This window comes from Pteronotus mesoamericanus, unplaced genomic scaffold, assembly GCF_021234165.1.
Source record: "Pteronotus mesoamericanus isolate MK-2021 breed Mesoamerican mustached bat unplaced genomic scaffold, CSHL_Meso_final contig_78, whole genome shotgun sequence".
Taxonomy (NCBI): domain Eukaryota; kingdom Metazoa; phylum Chordata; class Mammalia; order Chiroptera; family Mormoopidae; genus Pteronotus; species Pteronotus mesoamericanus.
This window is the reverse complement of record NW_026555258.1, coordinates 741226-765882: the sequence shown is the minus strand read 5'-3', so window position 1 is coordinate 765882 and position 24657 is coordinate 741226. Positions and strand designations below refer to the sequence as shown.

The 24657-nt window shown below is 69.3% G+C and overlaps 4 protein-coding genes across 5 annotated transcripts; 3 read left to right on the top strand and 1 right to left on the bottom strand.

The window, feature by feature from the left end:
- Positions 1 to 486: 486 nt before the first annotated feature.
- AJM1 (apical junction component 1 homolog) lies at positions 487 to 6279 on the top strand. The gene is made up of 3 exons (XM_054584779.1): positions 487 to 527; positions 2085 to 2168; positions 2243 to 6279. Exon 3 carries the CDS (start codon positions 2302 to 2304, stop codon positions 5218 to 5220), a length of 2919 nt encoding a protein of 972 aa, XP_054440754.1. The 5' UTR covers positions 487 to 527; positions 2085 to 2168; positions 2243 to 2301; the 3' UTR covers positions 5221 to 6279.
- Positions 6280 to 7308: 1029 nt separating this feature from the next.
- Positions 7309 to 8746, top strand: PHPT1 (phosphohistidine phosphatase 1). Of its 2 annotated transcripts, none has more exons than XM_054584777.1 (3): positions 7309 to 7549; positions 7769 to 7968; positions 8471 to 8746. In XM_054584777.1, the coding sequence occupies exons 1-3, from the start codon at positions 7390 to 7392 to the stop codon at positions 8561 to 8563; spliced, it is 453 nt and encodes a 150-aa protein (XP_054440752.1). In that variant the 5' UTR covers positions 7309 to 7389; the 3' UTR covers positions 8564 to 8746. The 2 variants fall into 2 exon arrangements, with proteins under 2 accessions (XP_054440752.1, XP_054440753.1); XM_054584778.1 differs by having other exon boundaries at positions 7322 to 7549; positions 7844 to 7968.
- Positions 8747 to 10109: 1363 nt separating this feature from the next.
- Positions 10110 to 17828, top strand: MAMDC4 (MAM domain containing 4). Its single transcript, XM_054584776.1, has 27 exons — positions 10110 to 10155; positions 10720 to 10827; positions 10910 to 11083; positions 11185 to 11310; positions 11456 to 11586; positions 11675 to 11759; positions 11874 to 11999; positions 12155 to 12292; positions 12386 to 12474; positions 12561 to 12734; positions 12994 to 13116; positions 13190 to 13319; positions 13405 to 13533; positions 13688 to 13819; positions 14432 to 14548; positions 14634 to 14768; positions 14905 to 15041; positions 15107 to 15320; positions 15468 to 15605; positions 15744 to 15862; positions 15953 to 16043; positions 16159 to 16305; positions 16422 to 16556; positions 16690 to 16817; positions 16910 to 17018; positions 17456 to 17643; positions 17787 to 17828. The coding sequence occupies exons 1-27, from the start codon at positions 10110 to 10112 to the stop codon at positions 17826 to 17828; spliced, it is 3411 nt and encodes a 1136-aa protein (XP_054440751.1).
- Positions 17829 to 18596: 768 nt separating this feature from the next.
- EDF1 (endothelial differentiation related factor 1) lies at positions 18597 to 22160 on the bottom strand. The gene is made up of 5 exons (XM_054584775.1): positions 21988 to 22160; positions 20486 to 20537; positions 19971 to 20131; positions 19545 to 19638; positions 18597 to 19049 (listed from the first exon to the last, which is right to left on the bottom strand). The coding sequence occupies exons 1-5, from the start codon at positions 22063 to 22065 to the stop codon at positions 18988 to 18990; spliced, it is 447 nt and encodes a 148-aa protein (XP_054440750.1). The 5' UTR covers positions 22066 to 22160; the 3' UTR covers positions 18597 to 18987.
- Between the last annotated feature and the right edge of the window lie 2497 nt (positions 22161 to 24657).

The following is a 24657-nucleotide window of genomic DNA, read 5'->3' as shown; positions in this document are numbered from 1 at the left end:
GGGGACCATATGGCCCAGGTACCTGTGGAGATCTGGCGCCTCGGTCCTGCAGCACAGGGCGGGGGGCGGGGGGGTGCGGGGCCCATCTGCTCCTGCCTGGGCCCAGTCCTGGGCGTGAATTCCAGAAGATGCCACCGTCCTGGCCAGGGCCCTGCTCACTCCCATGCCTGCCAGGCCATCCGCTGCCAGGCGGGAGCCGGCAGCACTGGGAGGCCCCCTGGCTGGACCTCGGGCCTGCCCCTCCTGGGTGCGGGGCGGCTCGTCCTGCAGCTCCCAGCACCGCGCCGGTGCAGAACCCGCGCACCGCGCGGGTCCCAGGCCCGAGGCGCGGCCCCTTTAAGTGCAGCTCCGCCGGCTGCCACCTGGGGCAGCACTGAGAAGCCGGACGGCCTCCGCTCCGCTGCCTCGAAGCTTCTGCCGGTGCCGGGGACGCGGCGCGGATGCAGCGGGGACGCGGGGGAGCGGGGGACGGTGGGCGGGCTTGGGCCTGCGCAGCCCATCAGGCTCGGCGGGGGAGCAGTGACCAGGTAAGGGGTCGGAAGCTGCTGCCCCGCGCGCTACCTCGGGTGGGGCGCCCGCAAGGATGGGGTCCCGCCCCCGGCCATCCTGCAAGGGCCCTCGGGGCCGGGGACTGGGGGCCTGGCTGTGCCGAGGGGAGGGCCTCCCCCAAAGCTCATCGGGCATCGGACCCACACGGGCGACCCCCCTGTCCCCATGGGGTGGGTGTCGTCCTCACCGTAGCAGCAGCAAGGCCAGGCTGTCACCTCCCTGGGGCGGAGCCTCACCCTGTCATGCGGCCCCCAATTCCGGCCTGGCTTTTAGGCTAAGGATGGTTGGAAGGGGGGCGGGGGGAGTCCTACCCACCGGGGACAGATCTGGGGCGCACAGCAGGCATGGACGGGGGCCGGCACTGGGCCCTGGCGACCCCGACCCAGAAGGGCCGCCCCACTGGCAGGGGCCCCTTGCGCTCCTGGGACACAGGGTCTGCGGCCCCGGGGACCGACAGGAGGAGGCCCAGCATCCCCTCTCCCCCAGCTCACCCGGGGCGCACTCCTCGGGCGGAGGGGGGCTGGGGTCCCCTCGGCTCCCTCTGAGCCCCTCCCCAGCCTGCGCAGCCTTGGCACGCAGAGGGGCCGGTGGCCCAAGTCTGAACGTGGGCCGAGGCCAGAAGCGCGGACCCCGGCCCGGCGGCACCGCGGGGGCGCAGAACCTCCGGTTTCCATGGAGCCTTCCTGAGATGCTGTGGGGGGCCCTCTCCTGAGGAAGGGGGTGGAGCCCAACCCACCCGCCGCCCCGCCTCCGCCACAGGCAGCCAGCCTCCTGGCCAGGCGCCCTCCCGCGGGGAAGAGGGGAGCCTGGGCCCTGCTCCCACACCCCCACGTGGCCTGGCAGCCCCAGGGGGCGCTGGCCGCACACATGCAGCGGCGCTGGGGGCCACTCTGCCAGCGTGGTCCTGAGGCCCCAACAAGCCTGGTGGGCTTCCGCCCCCCCCACCGGAAAGCTGGGGTCAGAGCCTTCTGCAAAGAGAAGGGGGTTGGGGGCCCACTGTGCTCTTCGAGGACATTATTCCAGCTGGGGCCACACCAAGTGTCAAGGGTGGAACGGGCCACTTTCTCAGCCTAAGTGCCGTGCCTGGACCGATGGGGCCCCCGGCTGCCACCCGGGCGGGCGCCGCACCGGGGGAGGGGGAGGGCTCCACGCCCAGCCCCGCCAGCAGGTGCGGTGCGAGACTCAGTGACCGCAGACACGGCTCCAGCCAGCGCCCCTGGAGGGCGCGCTCTGTGCCGGGTGCCCAGAGGGCGCTTCTGTCGCCAGTGGGCTGTGGGGCCGGCAGCCATAAGGAAGCCTGTGCTTCAGGCTCAAATGAGCTCACGGTCATTCCAGCCACGGGCACCAGGGGGCAGCCCTGGCCCACACCCCTTCTTTTCCTACCGGGGCCTGTGCTGGGAAAGGGAGTCTGACCACGCCTGTTTCACCCCGCCCGGCCTTTCTAGCCCACCCACCCCAGCCTCCTCCCAGAAAAGGTGGGCGGCAAGGAAGGGGCAGGGGGCCTGAGCGGCTGGACAGCTGGGTTCCTCCTGCAGGGGCCTCCGCCGCCAGCATGGAGCAAGTGCCCGCCGCGGCAGCCAAGGCCCGACGCCAGGGCTGCTCCGCCCACTGCGCCCCAGGTAAGTGGGGCCAGCGCACGGGGGAGTCGGGCCTGGGCTTCAGAGAGGCCACTCTGACCCCTGTCTCCCTCCAGGGTGCAAGCCCCACAAGGCCCAGTGAGCTGCAGCCGCTAGCCTGGGGACCTCTTTTAAGATGACCCGCACGGACCCGCCAGACTTGCTGGTGTCGACCGTGTATCAGGACATCAAGGTGGCGACCCCGGGGCCCGCGTCCAGGCGCCCGCCATGTGAGCGCTCCATGGCCCGGCCTGCTGCGCCCGTGCCTTTCAACAAGCGCCACTGCCGCAGCTTCGACTTCCTGGAGGCGCTGGACGGGGCGCCCATGGAGACCCTCCCTGAGCCGCCGCCCCCGGAGCCCCCGGCGCCGCGCGCCCGGCCCCGCGACAGCGAACCCCGGCGCCGCGCCCGCTCCAAGAGCGCTCCCCGCGCGCCCCCGGACCTGGCGCCCGCCTCACCTCCAGTGCTGCCGCGCCGAGGCCGGGAGGTCCAACGGGCGGCGCGGGCGGAGGGGTCACCACGCCGGGAGCCCGCATACCCCGCGCTGCGCGCGCTCGCCAACGAGCTGCACCCCATCAAGCTGCAGCCACAGCGCGGCGGACCCGGCCGCATCGCTCCGCTGTGCCCTGCCGCCGGCCGCTGCGCGCCCCCGGAGCCGCCTGCCGGGCCTGCCCCCCACGTCCGCTGCCGCCTGGACATCAAGCCCGATGACGCGGTGCTGCAGCACGCGGCCCGGGGCTCGCGGTCCTGCAGGCCCCTGGAGGCCACGCCCTGGGTCCGCGCCACCCCGCAACTCCACGGCCTCACGGTGCCCGGGCCTCGCCCTGTGGCGCTGTCGCGCACCCCTACCCCCAGTGACTCGTACTGCACGGATACCCGGGCGCTTTACTGCGACGGGCCTCTGCCGGGGCCCCGAGACTACGTGGACCGGCGTAGCCTGCCTTTCACCACCCCGCCAGGCCCCACTCAATTCTTCTACACGGAGGAGGCCGAGGGCCCCCCGGGCGGCTTCACAGCCAGCCCCGGCCCTGCCTTCGACAGCTATTTCCCCAGGTCCTTCCAGCCCGAGGAGTCCCGGGGGCCCAGTCCAAGGCGTGCGGGCGGCTACTATGCAGGGGACGTGCGCACCTTTCCGGTCCACCAACCGCCCTCCCGTGCCTACTATGGAGAGGGCCCCCGAGCCTACGGCCCGCCCTGGGGACCCCACTATCCCCCCGAGGAGCCCCAGGCCCACCCCTCCATCCGACCCTTTTACACAGAGGACTTCGGGCGGTACCGAGACCGAGACGCCCTGGCAAGGACTTACCCGCACCCCCGGGGCAGCCTGGCCTGGGGCGACTGGGGCCTGAGGCCGTACGGGACTTTGCAGGTGGCGCCTCCTCCAGACCCCGGCCCCTTGCTCGCTTCATGGCACGGCGGCACCGGCACCAGCCCGCCCCGGCTGGCCACCGACAGTCGCCACTACTCGCGCTCCTGGGACAACATCCTGGCCCCTGCGCCCCGCCGTGAGGACCCCCTGGGCCGTGGCCGCAGCTACGAGAACCTGCTGGGACGAGAGGCACGGGAGCCGCCGGGCACGTACCCGGAAGGCCGGCGCGCGCCGGTGGTGGTGAACCTGTCCACCTCGCCCAGGCGCTACGCAGCTCTGTCCCTGTCCGAGACGTCGCTGTCTGAGAAGGGCCGAGCGGGCGAGGGCCCGGGCCGCAACTGGTACGTCACGCCGGAGATCACCATCACCGACAACGACCTGCGCGCCTCCGAAGGCCCGGCCGCCAGAGGCTGGGAGCTGCCCCGGGGCCGCCCGCGGCCGCCCGCAGCCGCCGCCGCCGCCGACGGCCCCTCCCCTGGCCGCCAGCGCAGCCTCGAGCAGCTGGACGAGCTCATCACCGATCTGGTGATCGACTCGCGGCCCGCCGCCGGTCAAGGACCCGAGCCTGTGGCCGACAGCCTGGGCCGCCAGCTTCGCCGCCTTCTGGACTCGCGGTCCGCAGGCCCCGAGGCCCCCGCGCTGGTGCCGCGCTCTCCACCAGCGTCGGCCGGCAGCGCCGAGGAGCCTACGGCCCCGGGGCAGGCGGCCGACGCGTCCCCGGACCCCAGCGCGGACGAAGACGACCTGATGACTTGCTCCAACGCGCGCTGCCGGCGCACTGAGACCATGTTCAACGCCTGCCTCTACTTCAAGTCCTGCCACAGCTGCTACACCTACTACTGCTCGCGCCTGTGCCGCCGCGAGGACTGGGACGCGCACAAGGCGCGCTGCGTGTACGGCCGCGTGGGCAGCGTGTGCCGCCACGTGCTGCAGTTCTGCCGCGACAGCGGGCCGGTGCACCGCGCCTTCTCGCGCATCGCACGCGTAGGCTTCTTGTCGCGCGGCCGCGGCGTGCTCTTCCTGGGCTTCCCGAGTCCTGGCTCCGCGGAAAACTTCTTGCGTTTCGGCCTCGAGGGACTGCTGCTGTCACCTACCTACTTGTCCCTGCGCGAGCTGGCCACGCACGCGGCACCCCTGGGCAGCTATGCGCGTGAATTGGCGGCTGCAGGGCGCCTCTACGAGCCGGCCGAGTGCTTCCTGCTCAGCGTGTCGGTGGCCGTAGGCCCTGGCGCCACACCCCCCGGCGCCCCGGCGCGGCCCGCGCCGCGCAGCCCTGGGCCCACGGTGCGCAAGTTCGCCAAGGTGGCGCTGGCGGCCGGCAGCCCGGCGCGGCCGCCCCCGGCGCGGGGTCGCGAGCCTGACATGGAGACGCTGATCCTTACGCCGCCACCGGGCACGGCGGGCCTGGACCAGGACGGCGAGGCAGGCCGGCGCGCGCGCGAAGTGGCCTTCATCCACATCCAGCGCGAGCTGCGACTGCGCGGTGTCTTCCTGCGCCACGAGTTCCCGCACGTCTACGAGCAGCTCTGTGAGTTCGTCGAGGCCAACCGGCGCTTCACGCCCACCACCATCTACCCCACGGACCGGCGCACAGGCCGCCCCTTCATGTGCATGATCATGGCCGCCTCCGAACCTCGCGCGCTGGACTGGGTGGCCAGCGCCAACCTGCTCGATGACATCATGTGAGACGCGGGGGGCTCGCCGGGGCCCCACCCAACCCACCTAGGGCCCGCCCAGGCCACCCAGGGCCGCCCTCTAGCCCCGCCGAAGTCACTCAGGCCCCGCCCACCAGGGCCACCCTGAGCCCCGCCCAGCCCACTCAGGACCTGCTCCCTCCATGTAGACCCTGCCCCGCTTCTTTTAAGCCCCGCCTCGAATCCGCCTAGACCCGCCCTCCTCGACTCGAGCTCCGCCCAGGCCCCGCCCCGCTGCGTCCGTGCTGCGACGCCCCCCTCCCCGCCCCGACAAGCCCAGCCCCGCTACCCCTTCCCCAGCTCTCCCTCGGGCCTCTCCAGACGCCGGTCCTTGGCCACTTGGTGCTCCCCGCTGGGAGGCGGGGTGGGCCTGAGGACCGCCCGGCCCTGCGCGGAGGGGTCAGTCACTATTGCAGATCCGGCCCGTCCGTTCGTCCCCTGTCCTCCGCAGGGACTCCTTGGAACCTCCCCAAGCCTGGTTCGCCCTGGTCCAGGAGCCCGAGTTGACCAAAGCCTAGTCCCGACCCACTTAAGACGCCCCCACCCGCCTCCTGTGGACTGGATTGCGTCCGGTTCAGAGGCCTTTCCTGTCTGGAGGACACCCTGGTCGGCCTCGGTGTGTCCGTGTCCCGAGCACGCCCTGCCCTGGTGGTGTGTGGTGCCTTTCCACTGGCCCCGGCCCCGGATGGAGAGGGTACAGCCGGCCCCCGAGCTCGCACGTTTTTCGCGGATCCCCGCCAGCCTCCCCTCACCACAGGTTGTCCTGGCCTGGGCCCTGCAGGAGGGGCTGGGGCGAGCGGCAGTGGTGGGGCTCTCGAAATCTTCGGCCAAGGCACAAGACACTCAGCCAGAGGAGAGGAGGGCCAGGGCAGGGGAAGCAGAGGACAGCGTGGGACGCAGGCCAGGCGCCGGCCCAGAGCCGAGACCTGGCTGGGCATGAGGCGGGCTGCCTGCCCACACCCGACAGGATGGCCCAAGGCGGATGCCAGGGCCAGGTTTACAAACAGCAGCACAGGCTCTAACCTCACGGCGGGGGGTGGGGGAGCCGGAACCGAGGGCCGAGGAGTGGGAGGGCTGCAGGAGGGGCTCCTACGCGCTGGCTTGGGGAGACCAGAGGACGGGTTTCCTAGGTGGGAACTGGGAGGGGAGAGCGTGGGTGGAGCAAGTGAAGGCGCCAGATAGTTGGTCAGGGCAGGCCGAGGGGCGGGACGTCGTTGCACAAACATCCCCCACCCCTGTGCGCTCGCTCTGGCTGTGCCTTGTGTTACCCGCTGGAAAGGTGAAGTTAGCTGCCGGCTCCGGGCCGCGGGAGCGCAGAGTTGAGTGGCCCTTGGCCCCCGACCTCCCCAGGAACTCATCCTGGCCCAGGCCCGAGCTCCGTGGAGAACGAATGGCCGGGAGAGGGGGTGAGGCCGGGTAGGGCTCTTCTGGAGCTCCCGTAGAGGTCGAGAGGGGGTATCGATTGAATTAAATTGTGCACGCCTCCGTTCCGGGCTCTCTGCCCCGACCGTGCCCCCCGTGACTCCCGATTTCCCCACGCCTGCGCGCCCGCCTCGGCCTCGCGCGTTTGCACCGGCCACGCGCCCCGCTTGTCCTAGTCGCCTTCGCCCCTTCCCAAATCGGGCCGCCGCTCCATCTGCCTCCCTGGACCCCGCCTGCGGCCCCGCATTCGGGCCGTACGGTCTGGAAGGACTCCGGAGCGGATTGTTTCCAGAGGGCGAGCGCTTTTCGAAGTAAAACAACTCGAATGTAACCATTGCTGCCTCATTATGCGGGGGGGCGGGCGGCCTTCGAACACGGTGGGGCAGGAAGGCCTTTAGCCACGGTGAGGGAGGCGGTCAGAGCCGGCGCGCGTCCCTCCGGTCTCACGGGTCGCCTAGCTCCCGTCAAACGAGTCTGGTTTTAACCACCACCCACTCGTAGATCTACGTTCTCCTTTAAGTGGGAGCCGCGTGGTTCGAGGGCTGCAAGGAGCTGGGTTGCGATTGGCCAGTCGGTGCGGCGGCTTGGCGGCACGATTGGTTAAGGGTGAGGGCCAGGGCTGCATGCCCCCGCGGGATTGGCCGTGGCCTCCCAGAGCCCGCCTCCCGCACTGTCGACGCAGCCCCGGCTGGCGGGGGAAAGGACAGAGGGCTGCGGGGGCGGGCGGGCTCCAGGGAACATGGCGGCAGCGGACCTCGCCCAGATCCCCGATGTGGATATCGACCCCGACGGTGTCTTCAAGTACGTGCTGATTCGAGTCCGCGCGGCAGCGCCCTCCGAGGCCCCGGCCGGGGAGAGCAAGGACATCGTACGCGGTTACAAGTGGGCCGAGTACCACGGTGAGGGCGGGGCGGGGCTGAGGACCAAGGGCGGGCCGCTGCGTCTGTGGGCGGGGCTGGAGCGTTGTGGGCGGGGCTCGCTCACGGGGTCTGGGGTCCTAGGGGCCAAGGGGCTGCCTTGGCCCACCCCTTCTCTCTTAGGCCCGCGCCCCTGCTCAGGCGCACCCCCTTTTTCCCTCCCCATCGTGGAGGGGATTCCTTTCTCGGGGAATCGATCAGCTGCCCAGCGCTGGGGCTTCAGACCCCTCGGCCCGAGGGCAGCCAGAGCTGAGTGCCGCGCTCTCCCCATCCCAGCGGACATCTACGACAAGGTATCTGGCGAGATGCAGAAGAAGGGCTATGACTGCGAGTGCCTGGGAGGCGGGCGCATCTCCCACCAGAGCCAGGACAAGAAGATCCACGTGTACGGCTACTCCATGGTGAGGCCGCAGTCCCGGCCGGCCCTCCGAGCCGCAGAGCTGCTCGCATTGCCGTCGCAACTGCGGAACTCACTCCCGGCCTGGGGCCCACAGCCTGCCCGCTTCCCGTGTGCACAGGGTGGGAGGGAGGCCACTGCCTGCCCCTCAACGACAGCGGCCTGTGGCCGTTTCCGCCCCAGGAGTCTTCAGGGGGGTGTCACTGTCCCCCAGCGCTTTGAGGCATCAGTTTTGGGGTGAAACACAGAGGCCCCTCTTTTCTTCACCAAGCTCCCAGCGGACCACGGGGCGTTCTCTTGGCACCGCAGAACAGCCCAGGCCTTGGGTCGAGGTCTGTTCACCTTGGCGGCCGCCTTTCTGCAGGGGGGCTCCCTGGGGTGGTTGGCGGATGCTGGCACTTGGCTCTGCCCTGGGACCCCAGCCCCCGCCTAGGTCCCGAGCATCCCTGCTAACTGGCCACCCTGAACCCACGCACGGGCTGTTAAGAGACACGGTTTCTCTTCAGGGCTTTGGGCGCGCCCAGCACTCTGTCTCCACCGAGAAGATCAAAGCCCAGTACCCTGACTACGAGGTCACCTGGACTGATGACGGCTACTGAGGGCCCCCGAGGCCTGCTGACTCCAGCCGCCCCTCGGAACTCTGCCCTTGAAGCCCCGCCCGAGGGGCAGGGCCGCACCCCTGGCACCGTGCCACCCTGCCCTGGCTGTGGGGGGGCCAGCAGCCCACCCAGTGCCCGGGTTCACCTCACCCCCTGGAATTAAAGTGCCGTCACCCCAGCTGGTCCCTGGGTGCTGTGTGTCTTGGCTTCTCTGCACCTGGGCCACCCCTGCAGACCCCCGAGAAGAGCGGTGGGTAGCACTGGGTCCTCTTGGGACTCCCCTCATCCGGCCCCAGGGGCCCCAGGGAGTGGCAGTGCACATTCAGCCCCTTGGGGTCTGATAAGGGCCCCCCACTGCCTGCAGCCATCCCCGTTTATGGCCTAATTGCCTCTCCTCATGGTGGCTGCTCTCCCCAAGGACGTCTGAGAGGAGGCCCTCCTCGCCCTTGCGCAAGGAGTTAGCGGCTGGTTCACCGGTGCCTGGGGCGGCGGTGCCCACCCCGGGGTGCGGTGCAGGGAGGGTGCCAGTGGCCACCGTCCTGGTGGCTGAGTTCACTGCGCCTGTGCGCTCTGCCAGCTGATGTCACACACGAAAGTGGCCTGTGACTCCTGGTTTCCATGACCAGGCGCCACAGCCCGAGTGACCGGGCAGAGCTTCCTTCCGACGCGGAGCCGGGAGCCCCCTCTCCGAAGCCCCTCCCCTCCCCCGTGCAGGGCTGGGGGGGTCACCAGGCGCGGGGGCAGAGGCAGGCACAGAGGCACCGCTGTCCCTGTGGCTCATGGGGCGTGGGCGTACCTTGCTCGGGCCGCCATCCCATTGTGCGCGCCATCGGGGAGCTCCCGGGAGCCTCCACGCAAGTGCCGCTACCACGACATTTTGCCAACAAGGAAATGCTCGGGTGAGCTGGGCTCCCAGGTCACACGTCAGCGGCCGGCAGAGCCTGCCTCTCAGCCCTGCACCGGGGGTCTGTCTGTGGTCTGTGTCGGGAGAACCGGGGCCCCTAGGGGCCCAGCCATGCTGCTCAGCACAGTTGCCCATGAATAAGTGATTGCTGACTGTAAGCGAACAGGGACCGCAGGCTGAGTGGCAGGCGGAGGTGGTCAAGGTCCCTGGCTGCGAGCCCCCTCCACGGGTTTGCACGTGCCAGGCTCCTGCTGGCAGCCCGGGCCGGGCCGGCCTCACAGCCCTGGCGGGGACAGAGCCCCAGGAGAAGCAGCCGCAGCCAGTGCTGCCTGGAGCTGCGTCCAGCGAGGCCTCCAGCAGGCAAGGCCAGGAGGCCGTGGGCAGGACGGCCAGGGCTGGGGGTGCTGGGCAGATGGGAGCTGGTCTGGGCCAGGGGCCCCTCTGCTGGACCCTTTTACAACCGGATGTGCACCCTCAGCAGCCAGGGTGGGGCCTGCCGAGGGGCCACAGCACAGGAGGGGTGAGGCCCCCTCTCCAGTTAAAGCAGAGCGAGGCTGTGCGCCGGGGACTGGGAACCGGGCAAAGTCCCCACCGGGCCGCCCAGCGTACGCGCAGCCCCGGCCTTGCCGCTGCAGCCCGACCATGGCTCTGCCCGGCCACCTGCTGCCTGCCCTGGCCCTGCTCCTGGGTGAGTCGTCGGCTCTGGCTCCGGGAGCAGAGCTGGCTGGGGACTTGGGCACAGAGCCCCGGGCGGCCTGCTCTGGGGGGCCCAGAGTGAGCCTTCGGGGTCCTGGGGGCTGCCTGCTGGGGGAGGGACAGAACTTCTGCTCTCCCAAGCCCTGAAGCGCGCGGGCCCTGGAGGCGGGTCCATGCTCCAGGGCTGGATGGCGCCTGAGGGCTCTGGGTCACCCACTGACACACCCCCTTGTTCATACCCACTGACGCGTCTCCCTGCTGGGCTCCTGCCTCCCTCCCCAGAGGCGGTTTCCCCCGGGGGGCCGTGGCCCAAGGCACGCCCGCGTCCTCCACCCTGACCGGCAGCCAGCCTCTCAGGCCAGACGTGCTCTGCTCGGCCTTGACCGGGCGCCCCAGCCCCAGACCCAGGCCCCCCTCCTGACCTCCGGCTCTACGCCCCTGAGTGGGGCACCGGCAGCCTGGGCTCCCGGGGTCTGAGGGCTTCTGGGGCTCCCAGGCCTATCGGGGCGGGGGGAGTCACCCTGCCGCCGACCACCTGGCGGTCTTCTGCTGGCAGCAGGGTCCGCAGCCTGGACCCGGGCCCCCGACCACTGCGGGACCCCCAGCCACACTTTGTGCGACTTCGTGTGTGACTGCAGGGCCTGCTCTGACGAGACCCAGTGCGGTGAGCAGGCGCCGGGCGGGGGCGGGCGGGGGGCGGGGGCGGGGCCAGCCGGGGGCGCTCCCCTGACGGCCCGCTCTCCCAGGCCACGGGGGGGCCTCTCCCGCCCCAGGGGCCCCCTTCACCTGCGACTTCGAGCAGGACCCCTGTGGCTGGCAGGACATCAGCACCTCGCGCTATGGCTGGCGCCGGGGCCGGGCGGGGGCCGCGCTGGAGAGCGCCGGACCGCGCTCCGACCACACTCTGGGCACCGACCTGGGTGAGGCTTGGCCGCCCCCTCCCTTCGTTGGTCCCCACGCCAGCCCCTCCCTCCTGGGGCTCCGGCTCTGGCCCCATCCTCTGACCTCTCTGCCTGTCCAGGCTGGTACATGGCCGTCGGCACCCACCATGGGAAAGAGGCGTCGGTCGCTGCCCTGCGCTCCCCCGTCCTCCACGAGGCGGCCTCTACCTGTGAGCTGAGGCTCTGGTACCACGCAGCCGCCGGAGGTGGGTGCCCAGGACCCCGCGACCCCTGCTGGGGCGGCGTGCCCCGGGACGGGGGGCGAGCGGGCCGAGGAGGCCGGCTGCAGCAGACTGGGCGGGGCAGGGTTCGGGGCAGGGTGCCGCCAGCAGGCCCGTGCCCCCACTGCAGATGCGGCTGAGCTGCGGCTGGAGCTGACCCACGGCACGGAGACGCTGGCCCTGTGGCAGAGCTCAGGGCCCTGGGGCCCAGGCTGGCAGGAGCTGGTGGTGGCCCCCGGCCGTGTCCGGGGTGACTTCCAGGTGACCTGGAGGCCGCTCTGGATGGTGGGGGGGGCCGAGGGTTGGGTCTGAGCCCTGACTTAGGTCCTAAGGACCCTGTTCGCCTCAGGTGACCTTCTCTGCCACCCGGAACGCCACCCACAGGGGCGCGGTCGCCTTGGACGACGTGGCCTTCCGGGGCTGCGGGCTGCCCGGTGAGACCCCGCCCCGTGGGCCCACGGCGGGGGGCGGGGGGGCTCCCGCCCAGCGCAAAGGCCCCGAGCCCCTGCCCGGGCCGCCGGGGTGACTGGGGGCCCTCCGCGACGCAGCCCCCCAGGCTCGCTGCCCCCAGGGGGCCCACCGCTGCGGGAACGGGGCCTGTGTGGAGCCCCGCCAGCTCTGCGACGGGGAGGACCACTGCGGGGACGGCTCGGACGAGGGCGCGGCCGCGTGCGGTGAGCGGGCTCTCACTCCGCGGGCGGGGGCGCGGGGGGCGCTGCCCTGGGCTCGGTCCCTCCGGGGGCGGGCGGCCCGTCCAGACACAGGGCCCGAGGGCCCGCGGCGTCCCGGGGAGGCCCTGCCCGGCGGCCTGAGCCCCCTTCCACCCTAGGCCACCACGTATCTGCCGACTTTGAGGGGGGCCTGGGCCTGTGGAACTGCTCGGAGGGCTGGACCCGCAACCACAGCGCCCGCGTCCCCCTGCGCCCCTCCTGGCCGCGCCGAGACCACAGCCGGAACAGCGCCCGGGGTGAGGCCCCCTGGGGACCCGCGGCGCAGCCCTGGCCCCGGTGGTCGCTGCGCCCCCGCGCCCACCCCTCGCCCATGCCCGCTCTCTCCCCAGGCTACTTCCTGGTCTCCGTCGCGGGGCCGGGCGCCCCTGCCGTCCTCTACAGCCCCGAGCTCCAGGCCTTGGGCCCCCACGGCTGCTCGGTGAGGCGGGCTGGGGCCGCCGGGCTGCCCGGCGGCGGCGGCTGGGTCCCCGGCGCCGCTCCTGACCCTCCTCGGTCCCTCCCCAGCTCACCTTCTATCACTACCTGCACGGGTCCGAGGCCAGCCTCCTCCAGCTGCACCTGCAGGCTCAGGGCCCCGGCACCCCCAGGGTCCCCGTCCTGCTGCGCAGGCGCCACGGGGAGCTGGGGGCCGCCTGGGTTCGAGACCGGGTGGACATCCAGAGCGAGCACCCCTTCCGGGTGAGGCCGCCAGGGCTGCCCTAGGGGCGGGTGGGCAGCACCTCAGGCGGGCTCCGCGGGGCGCTTGTTGGCCTGCGGGCTCTGGAGAGCCCAGAGGAGGGTGGCTTGCAGATGGCCCCTCCTGAGGGGCCGCGGGGGTGGTGGCAGGCGCGCTGTCCAGCACACAGGAAGTACAGGCGGCGGGGAGAAGGCTCGAAGGAGCAGGCCCCGGGGACAGCGCATGGGTGCCAGGCGCCGCCCGAGCTCCCTGTGTCCTCAGATCCTCCTGGCCGGGCAGACGGGTCCCGGGGGCGTCGTGGGCCTGGACGACCTCATCCTGTCTGACGGCTGCAAACCAGCCCTGGGTGAGCCTGCTGAGCCCCCTCCTCCCCGGGCAAGCGCCGCCCCCGCCCCTGACTCCCGTCTGCTCTGCCCCCACAGAGGTGTCCCGTTCGTGCCCAGCCCCCGGCGCCCAGCCGCCTGGCCTGCCGCCCCAGAGTTCCTGTGAGCCGGGCCACCTCTCCTGCGGCGACCTGTGTGTCCCCCCGGAGCAGCTGTGCGACTTCCAGCAGCAGTGTGCCGAGGGCCAGGACGAGCGGGGCTGCGGTGAGGCGCCGCGGCAGGGGCGGGGCTGCGCCCCTCCCCCGCTGGGGGGCCGGCCCCTGCCGCTCAGCGCCCCCTGCTGTTGCAGGCACCGCGGACTTCGAGCACCCGGCGGCCGGGGGCTGGGAGGACGCCAGCGTGGGGCGGCTGCAGTGGGGTCGTGTCCGGGCCCAGGAGCACGGGGGCCCCGGCGCGGATGCCGGCCGGGCTGCCGCTGGTGAGGCCCCAGCCTCCCGCTCGGGCAGCCGGCAGCCTGCCGACTGCGAGTTGCACCCCCAGAGGGGTCCCTTGCTCTGCCGCTCCCACGAGGGGGGTCTCTGAGCTGGGGGTCCCCGGAAGGAGTCCGCTCTAAGCGGCCTGCCCTTCCCCAGGGCACTTCCTGTCCCTGCAGAGGGCCTGGGGGCAGCTCACCCCGGAGGCCCGGGCCCTCACGCCCCCGCTGGGCCCCTCGGGCCCGCACTGCGCGCTCCACATGGTTTACTACTTTCGGAGTAACGCCCAAGGTACTGTTGCCCCGTCCCTCCCGGCGCCCAGCCCGCCCCGGGCCGCAGGGCTCCCAGGTGCGCCCGGAGGCGGGCTGAGCTAACCCTTGGGGACCCTTGCCCAGGCCTCCTGGCCCTGCTCGTGGTGGAAGGCGGCACCCGGGAGCTGGTGTGGGAGGCCCCGAGCGGCAGCGGCGGCGGCTGGGAGTCGGTCTCGGTCCTCCTGGGGCAACGCCGCCGGCCTTTCCGGGTGAGGAGGGCAGCCTGGGGCGGAGGTGGGGGGTGGTGGCCGGGGCGGGGCTCCCGGAGCCAACCCTGACTTGACAGTCCCTCCCGCGCGTCCCCCATGAAGCTGGAGCTGGTCGGCCTGGTGGACTTGGACAGCCCTGGCCAGCAGGGCGCTGGGGTGGACAACGTGCTCTTGAAGGACTGCAGCCCCACAGTGGTCACCAAGGAAGACGCAGGTCTCCCCCATCCCCGGGCGCAGGCCCCACCTTGGGGCCTCCCTCCAGATCCCCCCAAGGGACCTCCGCAGGCCCTTTGTGGAGAGAGGGTCTCCCCGCCCTCTCAGGAAGCCACAGGGGCGTGGGGTGGGGTGCGGGGCGTGCTGACCCCCCGCTGCCCCGCCCCCAGAGGTCTCCTGTAACTTCGAGCGGGACATGTGCGGCTGGCACACAGGCCACCTCGCAGACGCCCACTGGCGCCGGCTGCAGAGCCGTGGCCCCGCGTACGACCACACCACAGGCAAAGGTAGGGCGGGAGCCCCAGGCTGGGAGGCAGTGCCTGGGAGTGGGGGCGGCGTCCAGACTCAGGGTGCCCCCCCCCCACCCCACAGGCTACTTCCTGCTCCTGGACCCCACGAACCCCCTGGCGCGAGGCCCTGGGGCCCACGTCCTCACCCGGCCCCAGACACCGGCAGCCCCTCGGGAGTGTCTCTCTTTCTGGTACCACCTCCACGGGCCCCAGATTGGTGAGTGGCCCAGCGCGGGGCAGGGCTTGGAGACGCGACGTGGCCACGCGCGCCTGCGCCCCTCGGGGGCTGCGGAGAGGGTGGGAAGGTGTCAGGAGGGCGGTCTGCTCCCCTCCGAACCCCACTCTCCCTGCAGGGACGCTGCGCCTGGTCGTGAGACGGGATGGGGAGGCAGACGCGCAGCTGTGGTCCCAGTCGGGCACGCAAGGCAACCGTTGGCACCAGGCCTGGGCTACGCTCCACCACCGGGCGGACTCTGGTGCTAAGTACCAAGTGAGGTCCGGCTCCCGGGCGGGGGGCGCGGGGCACGGCCCCGCACTGACACCCTGTGCCCACAGCTGCTGTTCGAGGGCCTCCGGGACGGGTTCCACGGCACCATGGCGCTGGACGACGTGGCTGTGCGGCCTGGGCCCTGCTGGGCCCCTGAGCGCTGCTCCTTCGAGGACTCGGCCTGCGGCTTCTCCATGGGGGGCCTCTGGACTCGCCAGACCAACGCCACGGGCCTTGCCGCCTCTGGCCCGGCCACCGACCACACCACGGAGACAGCTCAGGGTGCCGGCCGGGGCGGGCCGAGGGCGGGGGCGGGGCCGGGGGCGGGGCCAGACCGGGAGGACGTGTCAGGCGGGGGCGGGGCCGGCGCGAGAGACGTGGGGTCAGCGTGGGGCAGGGCCGCAGGCTGAGGCTGGCGCCCTCACCCAGGGCACTACATGATAGTGGACACGAGCCCACAGGTCTTGCCCCGCGGCCACGTGGCCTCCCTGACCTCAGAGGAGCACAGGCCCCTGACCCAATCCGCCTGCCTGACCTTTTGGTACCACCTGAGCCTCCGCAACCCAGGTGAGGGCTGTCGGGAGGAGGGGCTGCGCGTCCACGCCAGCCCCGTGCCAGGGCTGCCTGGGGGCTACTGTGGCGCGGCCCTGAGAGGGCATGGCTCCCGCACCGCTGCTGACCTGCGCTGGCCGTTTGGTGGGGCAGGTACCCTGCAGGTCCACGTGGAGGAGGCCGAGAGGCGACAGGTGCTCAGCCTCAGCGAGCACGGAGGGCTTGCCTGGCGCCTGGGCAGCGTGGATGTGCAGGCCCAGCGGGCCTGGAGGGTGAGTGCCCGGGGCGCGGGCCCTTTCTCGCTCCCTCGGGCTGTCCAGACCCGGCCAGGCGTGAGGCTGCCTTGCCCTGTGACTGCCCAGGTGGTGTTTGAGGCCGTGGCCGCCGGCGTGGAGCGCTCCTACGTCGCGCTGGATGACCTGCTCCTGCAGGATGGGCCCTGCCCTCGGCCAGGTGGGAGCCCTGCAGCCCGGCCCCGGGACCTGCTGTGACTCCCGGGTGGTAGCAGCTCTGTGCCAGCGCTGTCCCCGGCAGGGGCAGCGCCGCTGACGGCCCTGGTCCCCTGCAGCTTCCTGTGACTTTGAGACCGGACTGTGTGGCTGGAGCCAGCTGCCGCGGCCCAGCCTGGGCGGGTACCGCTGGGACTGGAGCAGCGGAAACACACCCTCCCGATACCTGCAGCCCCCCGTGGACCACACCCTGGGCACCGATGTGGGTAGGTCAGAGCCGGGGAAGGGCACGCTGCCTGCCCAGCTATCCATCAGGGTCAGGGCCTCGGGTCCGGGGCCCAGCCCCACCCAGCCAGTGGGCCCCCTCTTCTCGCGTTTCCAGGCCACTTTGCTCTCTTTGAAACCGGTGTGCTGGGCCCAGGGGGCCGGGCAGCCTGGCTGCGCAGCCAGCCCCTGCCCGCCACCGAGGCCTCCTGCCTCCGCTTCTGGTACTACATGGGCTTTCCCCAGCACTTCTGTGAGTGGCCCAGCTGGCGGCGCCCGGGCGGCAGGGGCCGGGGGGCGGGCGGCAGGGAGCAGGCGGCAGGGGCCTGGGGGCAGCCCCACCCCCGGGCCCTCCGGGGGCCTGACCTGCCCGGCTCTGCTCTCAGACGAGGGCGAGCTGAGGGTGCTCCAGCACAGCGCCCGAGGCCAGCTGGCCCTGTGGGGCACGGGCGGGCGCCTGCGGCAGCAGTGGCTAGAAGCCCGGGTGGAGGTGGCCAGTGCTGAGGAGTTCCAGGTGAGGCCGGCTGCTTGGAGCCCGGGGGCCTCCGGGGGCTCCGGTGGGCCCTTCTGCCTCCAGTGACACAGCCTTTCTGCGGTCTCGGTCAGATCGTGTTTGAAGCCACTCTGAGCGGCCAGCCAGCCCTGGGGCCCGTCGCCCTGGACGACGTGGAGTATCTGGCCGGGCAGCGTTGCCAGCCGCCTGCACCCAGCCAGGGTATGCCCTGCCCACGCTGGCCGCCTGCTCTGGGTCTGGGCCTCCGTGGCTCTGCGGCTCGCGGCCCACGTGGCCGCCTGAGAGGCCAGGAGAGCCACCGAGGCCAACCCTTCGCCATCCCCGCCCTTGGCCCGCCGGCCCAGCTGCGTGCTCTGCTCCCAGGGTGTGGCTGGGCCCTGGGAGGTGCCTGTCAGGCCAGACACAGGCCAGCCCCTTCCTGGAGCCCTGTTGACTGCAGTCACTTCACCACTCAGTGGGGACCAGCCTGAGGCCATGACACCTGGCTGCCAGGTCCCCGGCCCTGGCCTGGAGCCTGTGCTGGCCGCGCCCCGTTCCGAGCAGTGGACCCCAGCGTCCCCCGGCATCGCCCTTGGCCTCGGCAGCGGGGCTGACGGGGGGGCGGACGTCCCGGGACTCACTGCCCCCCCGGCCCACAGGGGACGTGGCTGCAGCCGTGGAGGTGGCGGCCGCGGTGGGCGGCACCCTCTTCGCCATGCTCCTGGCTCTGCTTGGACTTGCGGGGTGGCACTGGCTGCAGAGGAGGGGGCGCTGCCCCTTCCGGGGCAGGACAGCGGCCCTGGGCCCCGGCCCGGCCCCAGGCTTTGACAACGTTCTCTTCAGTGCGGTAGGGCCACAGGTGGGGGCGGGCGGGCGGGGGGCAGGGGGCGGCACTGTGCCCTGTGCTTGGCCTCTCCCTGGAGTACGGGGAACAGTGGGGCAGGGGCCCGTGACCTGCCCCGCAGCCACCAGACTCCACTGCTCCCCTAGGACCAAGTCGCCCTGCCAGCCTTGGTCACCAACAACCCGTAGACCCAGAGAAGACCCTGGCTCCTCATGCCAGCTCCCCTGCTCCGGTCCGCCTCGGCCCAGGAGGGACGCCTGCCCCTCCTGGGGACGATGGGCTCAGCCCCGCAGCTGCGCCCTGCCGACGGCCACCCGCACGCCCGGCAGCCCTCACCCCGCCAATAAACCCCGGCCCCCCCGGGCGGCCTCTGCCCCTGGCCCGTCTGTGCATCCTGCTTGGGGGGGGCCGTGCCCGCCGCCCCGCGGCCGGGGCGCCTGTGTGCGAGCAGCCGCCACAGCTGTGCGTCTCCGAGCGGAGGCCACTCGTCCCCCACACTCTGAGGGGCTGAGGGCAGTGACGTCCCTAATGGTGTGTCCAGGTCCCTGCTGAGCCCACGCGCCATCCTCATCTAGGGACATGGAGCCAGGTCTTTCTGACCTAGGGAGGGTGTTGGGCCCTGCTCTCCCATGGTGGGTGTGGACACTGCCCCGTCCGGGCTGGGAAGGGGGTGATGGCCAGGTGCCCCCGTCCTGCCAGCTCCACCGCGCTGCTCGGGCCCACCAGACTCTGCGGGGGCGGGCGTGGCCACGGGCCGCAGGCCGGGGGAGGGCGGGGCACGGGGTGCCACGCCAAGAGGCCAGCGGACGCCCACTAACTGTCCTGGTGGGTGGCGGCACTCGCAGCTCCTCAGGCACCACCCCCTCCCCCTACAGTGGGCCAAGGGGGGAGGGCGCTAAGGCTGCGCCCAGAGGGCCGGACGACAGACAGGATGACGCACACCCGCAGGGAGGGCAGCGAACCTTTATTAGCGTCTCTATCAGCCAGACTGGAGGTGGCCTCTTCCCCTCCTGGACCCGACTGGGCCTCCCCAGCACCCTGCACCCACGACGGGCTCCCACTCAGCGCCCCCCGGAGCCACACCCACAGCCAGGCTGACACCTCGGGAGAGAACAGTGGCATTTTGCACCTCAATTTGAGGATGGGGGGTAGGGAGGAAAAACAATCAGGAGAAGCAAACATGTTGCAAGGTTTTGTTTGACAGCAGGTTCGGGTGGAGGGGGTCCCCGGGCAGGACTGACACCCCGAGTCCCGCTCGGCCACGCGAAGAGACCCGTGCTGGCGCTGGGGGTCAAGGGGAGCCAACCAGACAAGACCAGCCGGGGCGTGGGTTTCGAGGCTTTGTGCTCACTTCGCCCGGGGCCCCTTCTCGATGGGCTTCCCGACGTCCTTCCCCCGGAGCTTGAGGCCTGGAAGAGTCGTCGGACCCACTGACCCCTGTAGCTCAGAGCCTGGAGCTTCGCAGGGCAGAGCAGCACTGCGGCCTCCCCAGCCAGGGGTCCCCGAGGCGGCAGCGGGGGCCCCCTGGGTGCCCTGAGCACCAGTTCCCTCACCCCACAGGAAAGAGGAGAGAGGGGCCGGGTCCAGGGACGAGTGGCCCGCTCCCAACTGGGTGCTCCACAACTGCCGGCCGCAGGACCCAGAGCCACTGTCCCTTCCCTCCCCAGGACCAGCACTCCCGGGACTTTGGGCCTGGGGCTCCGGCTGGCACCACAGAGGGGCGAGTGGGAACAGCAATAGCCTCGGAGGACGCCTGACCCGGGGAGGGGCGGTGGAGGGAACGTGAAAGGGGAACGGAGCCACACAGCGCGCGCCTGGGGTTTTTCTCAGAGCCCAGCCTCTCTGCCCGGCCCAGGAGGGGCGGCCCTCGCACCCGGTCCCCCGGCGAAGGCTAGGACACTCACCAATGGCTCGCTCTATCTTGCCCAGAACCTGATTATTAGGAATGGCTCTCCCACTCTCGTAGTCCGCGATGACCTGCGGCTTTTCGTTGATTTTCTAAAGAGACGCATCCCACACCGTCATTTCAGCAGGGAGACGCTGCAACACGGGGGCGGGGGGGCGCGCACACACGGGCCCGGGGCACCGCCTTCCGTGACAGCCGGGCCGAGGGCCTCCGCGGAGCGGCTCTTGGACACTCGGGGGTCACACGTGAGAGGAGGGCACGCCTGGCCTCCCGTGGCTTCCCCCGAGGCCTTAGGGGTCCTCGGGGCAAGGGTGAGGGCGACCGACGCCTCCCAGCCACCGGGCAGCCCAAGCCGGCAACGCAGACCCTCCTGAACGCCGCCCTGCCCACTAGCCCGCAGCCCAGGTGCGCCCGCCACACTCACAGTCGCCAGGTCCTTCTGCGTCAGCCCCTTGCTCTGCCGGCCCTGCTGGATGACCTTGCCCACCTCCAGGGTCACCCGGTCGTGGTGCAGCTCCTCCGTCTCCCGGTCCAGTTTGGCCGTGTTCTTGGTGATCGAATGCTGTTTGTTCTGGCCGGCAGCCCCTGGACCGGGCGGGGGCGGGGGGGGGCAGGACAGACAGGGTTTGCTCCCAATGCCAAGGAGAGCCACTTCCGGATGGGAACCAGGCATGACAGGCAAGGCCCCCTGCGCCCAGGTGACCCGGAAAGCCAGGCCACCCAAGCTGCGAGAGCGTCACTGGCCTCAGAGCAGAGAGCCCAGAACTCCCTCCCAGCGGTGGGAGCAGGCAGAACGAGCCGCCCGACCCGTGCCGACCACAGCGGCTCTGGCGAGATGCCAGGCGCTGCCAGCAGCTGCCCTGACACCCGGCCACAGCATGCGCCGGTGGGGCCGCCCGCCACCGCACTCCCGCCGCGACCGGAAGCCCAGGCACCTACATTTCTTGGACGTCTCCACATCTTCTCCTCGTCTCTGGGCCGCTAAGATGGCCTAAAAATGAGGAAACGTTTCTTGGGGAAAACGAGCTTTGGCAGTCCTGGCGTGGGCTGCCTGGTGCCTTCCGAGGCAGCAGACTCCCAGGTGTGGCCGCGACACCGGCACTTGCAAGGACTGACACCAGGGCTGGGTTTAAACTCAAGCCCATCTTCAGCCAACTCCCCATGAGCTGCTGCTAAGGGAGACGGGAACCGTTCACGCCCCTGCTGCTGAGAAAGACCCGCTCCCGGCCTCCTTCCCGGAGCCTGCACCCGACACAGGCCGACCTCCGGCACACGCATCGCGGACCCGCTCTGGCCTTCCCCGGGGGCTCCCGGCCCCAGTGACACAGAGGGCGCAGCGCTGGGAGCCTGCACCCCGCTCCGAGCACCACCACGAGTGACACCCATTATCTGTCGTCAACAAAGGATAACACGTTCGCTTCTTGGTGCTTCTAACTCTTCAGGGAAGTGACTGTGGGACACTCATAAGTATGATGTGTTCAAAGACGCTTTCTAGACTTTTTCACGTGGCTCCTAGCTCACGGCTGTTAAGTTTCCTTTGGGGAAAAAAAACAGCGGACTTGCTCTTGACTGCGCAGCAAGCCCAGGACAGGCCCATGAGGGCTGGTCACCGGGCCGCAGCCAGTCCTGGCCCAGACCCAGCGCTGCGTGCCTAAGGCTCCTGAGAGCGTACAAGAGCCGGGGTGGTGACTGAACCACCCCTCCCCCCACATCAGACTCGCAGGTGACCCTGGACAGGTTGGCGAGGCTGAGAACCTGCGCCCAGGCGCCCTTCGGGGGTCATCTCCACGTGCAGGACGGGGAGGCTGGCTCAGCCCCGGCGCAGAAAGCCCCTACAGACTGCAGTGTGCCTCGGCGGCCTCGGACCGGACGCTCTCTGGGGGGCTCAACCTTGCCCGGTCCCATCCCACCCGTGCCCCCTATCCGTGCCGCAGGACCCCCGTGCCGGCCCAAGGTCCACCCTCACAACCCTGTCCCGTCCTCCATCTGCCTCACCCTTGCTGTCCCTGTCCGCGCCCAGAGCTCTCAGGCCTCCGGACCTTGCCCGGCGCCAACCCCAGGTCTGGATCATTGGTCCGGAAACCTCTGATCCAGGCCAGGCCCGCGTCCACGCCCCCCCCCCCCCGCCCCGTCCTCGGCGTTCCGGTCCCCACCCGCCCTGCCGTGTCCTAGCCCCTTGATCCTGTCCCATCCCCCACCCACCCGCTATCACCCGACCGTCCTCGGTTCTACCTTCTGCCCCTATCCTCACCTCAGACCCGCCACGTCCGCCCCGAACTGTCCCTGATCGGCCATCTCTCCTGCCCCGATCCCCGCCCCTTCCCTCGCCGGTTTCCCGACAGCGACCCCCGGCTCCTCGTCGGCCCCGCGCAGGTCCCGCGCCGGTCCCGCCCGATCCTCCCGGCCGATCCTGGGTCAGGAGACCGGAGCGGCGCCCGCACCTGCTTGGACTTGGCCTGCGCGGCCGTGGGGCCTTTCTTGCGCAGAACCGTCACCGTATCCCAGTCGCTCTCGGCCATGGCGGGGCGGGCGGGTCCCGCGGTCGGTCCGACGGCTCCGCGGCAGCTGCTGGAGATCCAGAGACGCGACGTCGCCTCGTCGCTCCGCCGCTTCCGGTGCTAGCCAGGGTCCCGCCCCCGCCTCCCATTGGCCTGCGGCCCGGAGGGGCGGGCACTTCCCTCGGCTCGGGGCCAATGCTCGCCCGGCTCTTCTGAGGGGAACGCGGGGGCGGTGCGTGACGTAGGGGTGGCGACGTCAGGGCGCGGAAGGGGCAAGTAGGGGCGGGGAGGAGGCCGGAGGGGGCGCGCTTGGGGCGCCGTTAGGGCCCGGAGTGTGCGCCAGGGGGCGCGGAGGGGCGGGGATGGGGCCGGAGGGGGCGCGGAGGGAACGACGTAAGGGCGCAGGTGGAGCGCGGAAGAGCCGGGGAAGGGGCGTGAAGGGGGCGTGGGGGAGGTGGAGAGGCACGGAAGAGTGGAGCGGCGGCACGCGGGCTTGCGGTCCTGAGCGCCGGGGAGGGCCTGTGCGGAGAGCGCGCTCGAGCAGAGGAGGGGCGCGGGTGCGGGGCATATCCGCTCGCGAACTGGGGTCAAGGGAAGTGCATGTGCCTGTTTCTCTGTAATTGAACTTCGTCTCTGCTTCGTCCCTTTATTTTGTCCCCGTGCGTGCATTTTGGAGCTCTGTTTTGCGGGAGTTGTGGTCACGTGATGCAGAGACGTTGGGCACAATTTGGGGAACGACTCTCAGATGAAGGAAAATTGTAACACCAAAATTAGAAAAATACATAACTTCTGTGTAATATATAGGCGTTATTTTACAATAGTGTAATAGTTTACAGTAATTTTTACTATAATTTTGTATAAGAGGGGCTTAAATTATAAATTTAAAAAGCAAACGTCACAAACATCGCAAAATTTAGAAAAATAATCTGTATGGATTGATGACTGCATATCTGGCGCTTTTGCTTACGTTTTTGGGTGTCCTCTTTACATGCCACATCATGACTTTGCAGAACTGTTTCATGGAAAGAAGAGACTGAGGATTCAGACTTTTGCTAGCGAGCTTGATCAAATTGGTATCTGATAGTGTTGACATTAGTTTGGGTGGTACTCAGGACTTCGCATGGAAGTGTTCACTGTAGCATTCCTACAGGTAGGCGTTTGCTGCACAAATACAGGAATCTTGATAAATGCAGTTCCCACCCGAAAGGAAAAAAGTAGGTGGTGGATTCAGTTGTTTATGCTGCATCATGGAATACCTTCTTCAGGGGAGACAACTTTCATTCTGTCTAGGAGTTGGGCAGAACTGAGCCCTCTGCAATTTTGCACATCGCATGATTAGAAGAGTTTTGCACAGGCTCATTTCTAGTTCACACTACAAACCTTATTTCTACTTCACTCCCGAGTATGGCGAGTGCTGGACACTTGTGTGGGTGGGTGGTTGGCAGCTGTGGAAGACATACCTACCCCAGGACAGGCCAGCACAACTGTGAACTGCGTAAAAGTATCCCATAAGCTCCCACTCAATGCCTGTCAACTCAAGTTCCCCTTAGTGGTGTTGGCCTAAGAAATGAAACATTTTGCCAACAAAAATGGGTTTATGAGGTCTGTCTAGAAAGTATCCAGCCATGTACTATGAAAAAGAGACATTTATTGAAAAAGACACACGGCACAAGAAACGTACAAAGGACAATGGTGCCTCAGTCCCCTTCAAAATAGGCACGTTGGGCCCTCGCACAGTTCTCCGAGCGCCTCTTCCACCGTTCAAAACACCTGCAAAAGCCTTTGTTGGAATTGCCATCAGCTGCCCTGTTTTATTTTCCTGAATCTCATTGATGGTCTGAGATCTCTTCCCTTTCAAAGGTGATTTTAGTTTGGGGAAAAGCCAGAAGTCACAGGGCGCCCAATCTGGGCTGTAGTGGGGCTGAGTCACCTGGGTATTTGTTTTGCCAAAAAACTGCGTGAGGCATGATGCACGAGCAGGCGTGTTGTCGTAACGAGCCTGCCAATCACCAGGTGCCTACAGCTGCAGCTTCTGAGTCATGGAAGGAGTTTCCGTGGAGGAATGTTCAAGGTTAACACAAAATCTGATGCAGGTTCATCGCTCTACTCTTTTGAGTGTGACAGCCACACAGTACTCATGCTCACTCAACACCTCACTGACTGCTACAATGAAGTCATTGTTGCTCATGCATGCGCTTTACAGTCCACCCGCCTTGGCTGCCAGGTCACATCGATGTCACACAGGCTGTTCTCGTTATATTAACAGTGGCTGGACTTTTTCTGGACAGACCTTGTATTGAGAAACAGTAAAGAATCACAATTCAGGACATGCAGTTTATGGCAAAACCATAGGCAAGTCTGGAGACTTGCTTAAAGGAGTCGAACTTCCGTTTAGAGAGGAAACGGGAAAGTTGGGAGGGGTTGTTATAAACTGAGCCCACTGAAGGAAACTCGGAGGTCCAAACGGAATGGCTTTTCATTGGCTGGGTTGTGACAGTATCTCATTGGCTGAGCTACTGCCAGGTTAGGAGAAAATCGTCCTCCTAGGTGGGGAGTAACTTAAAAATCTGTTGGAGATGCACATGTCTCTTCCGTTTGGGGTGATTGGCTGCT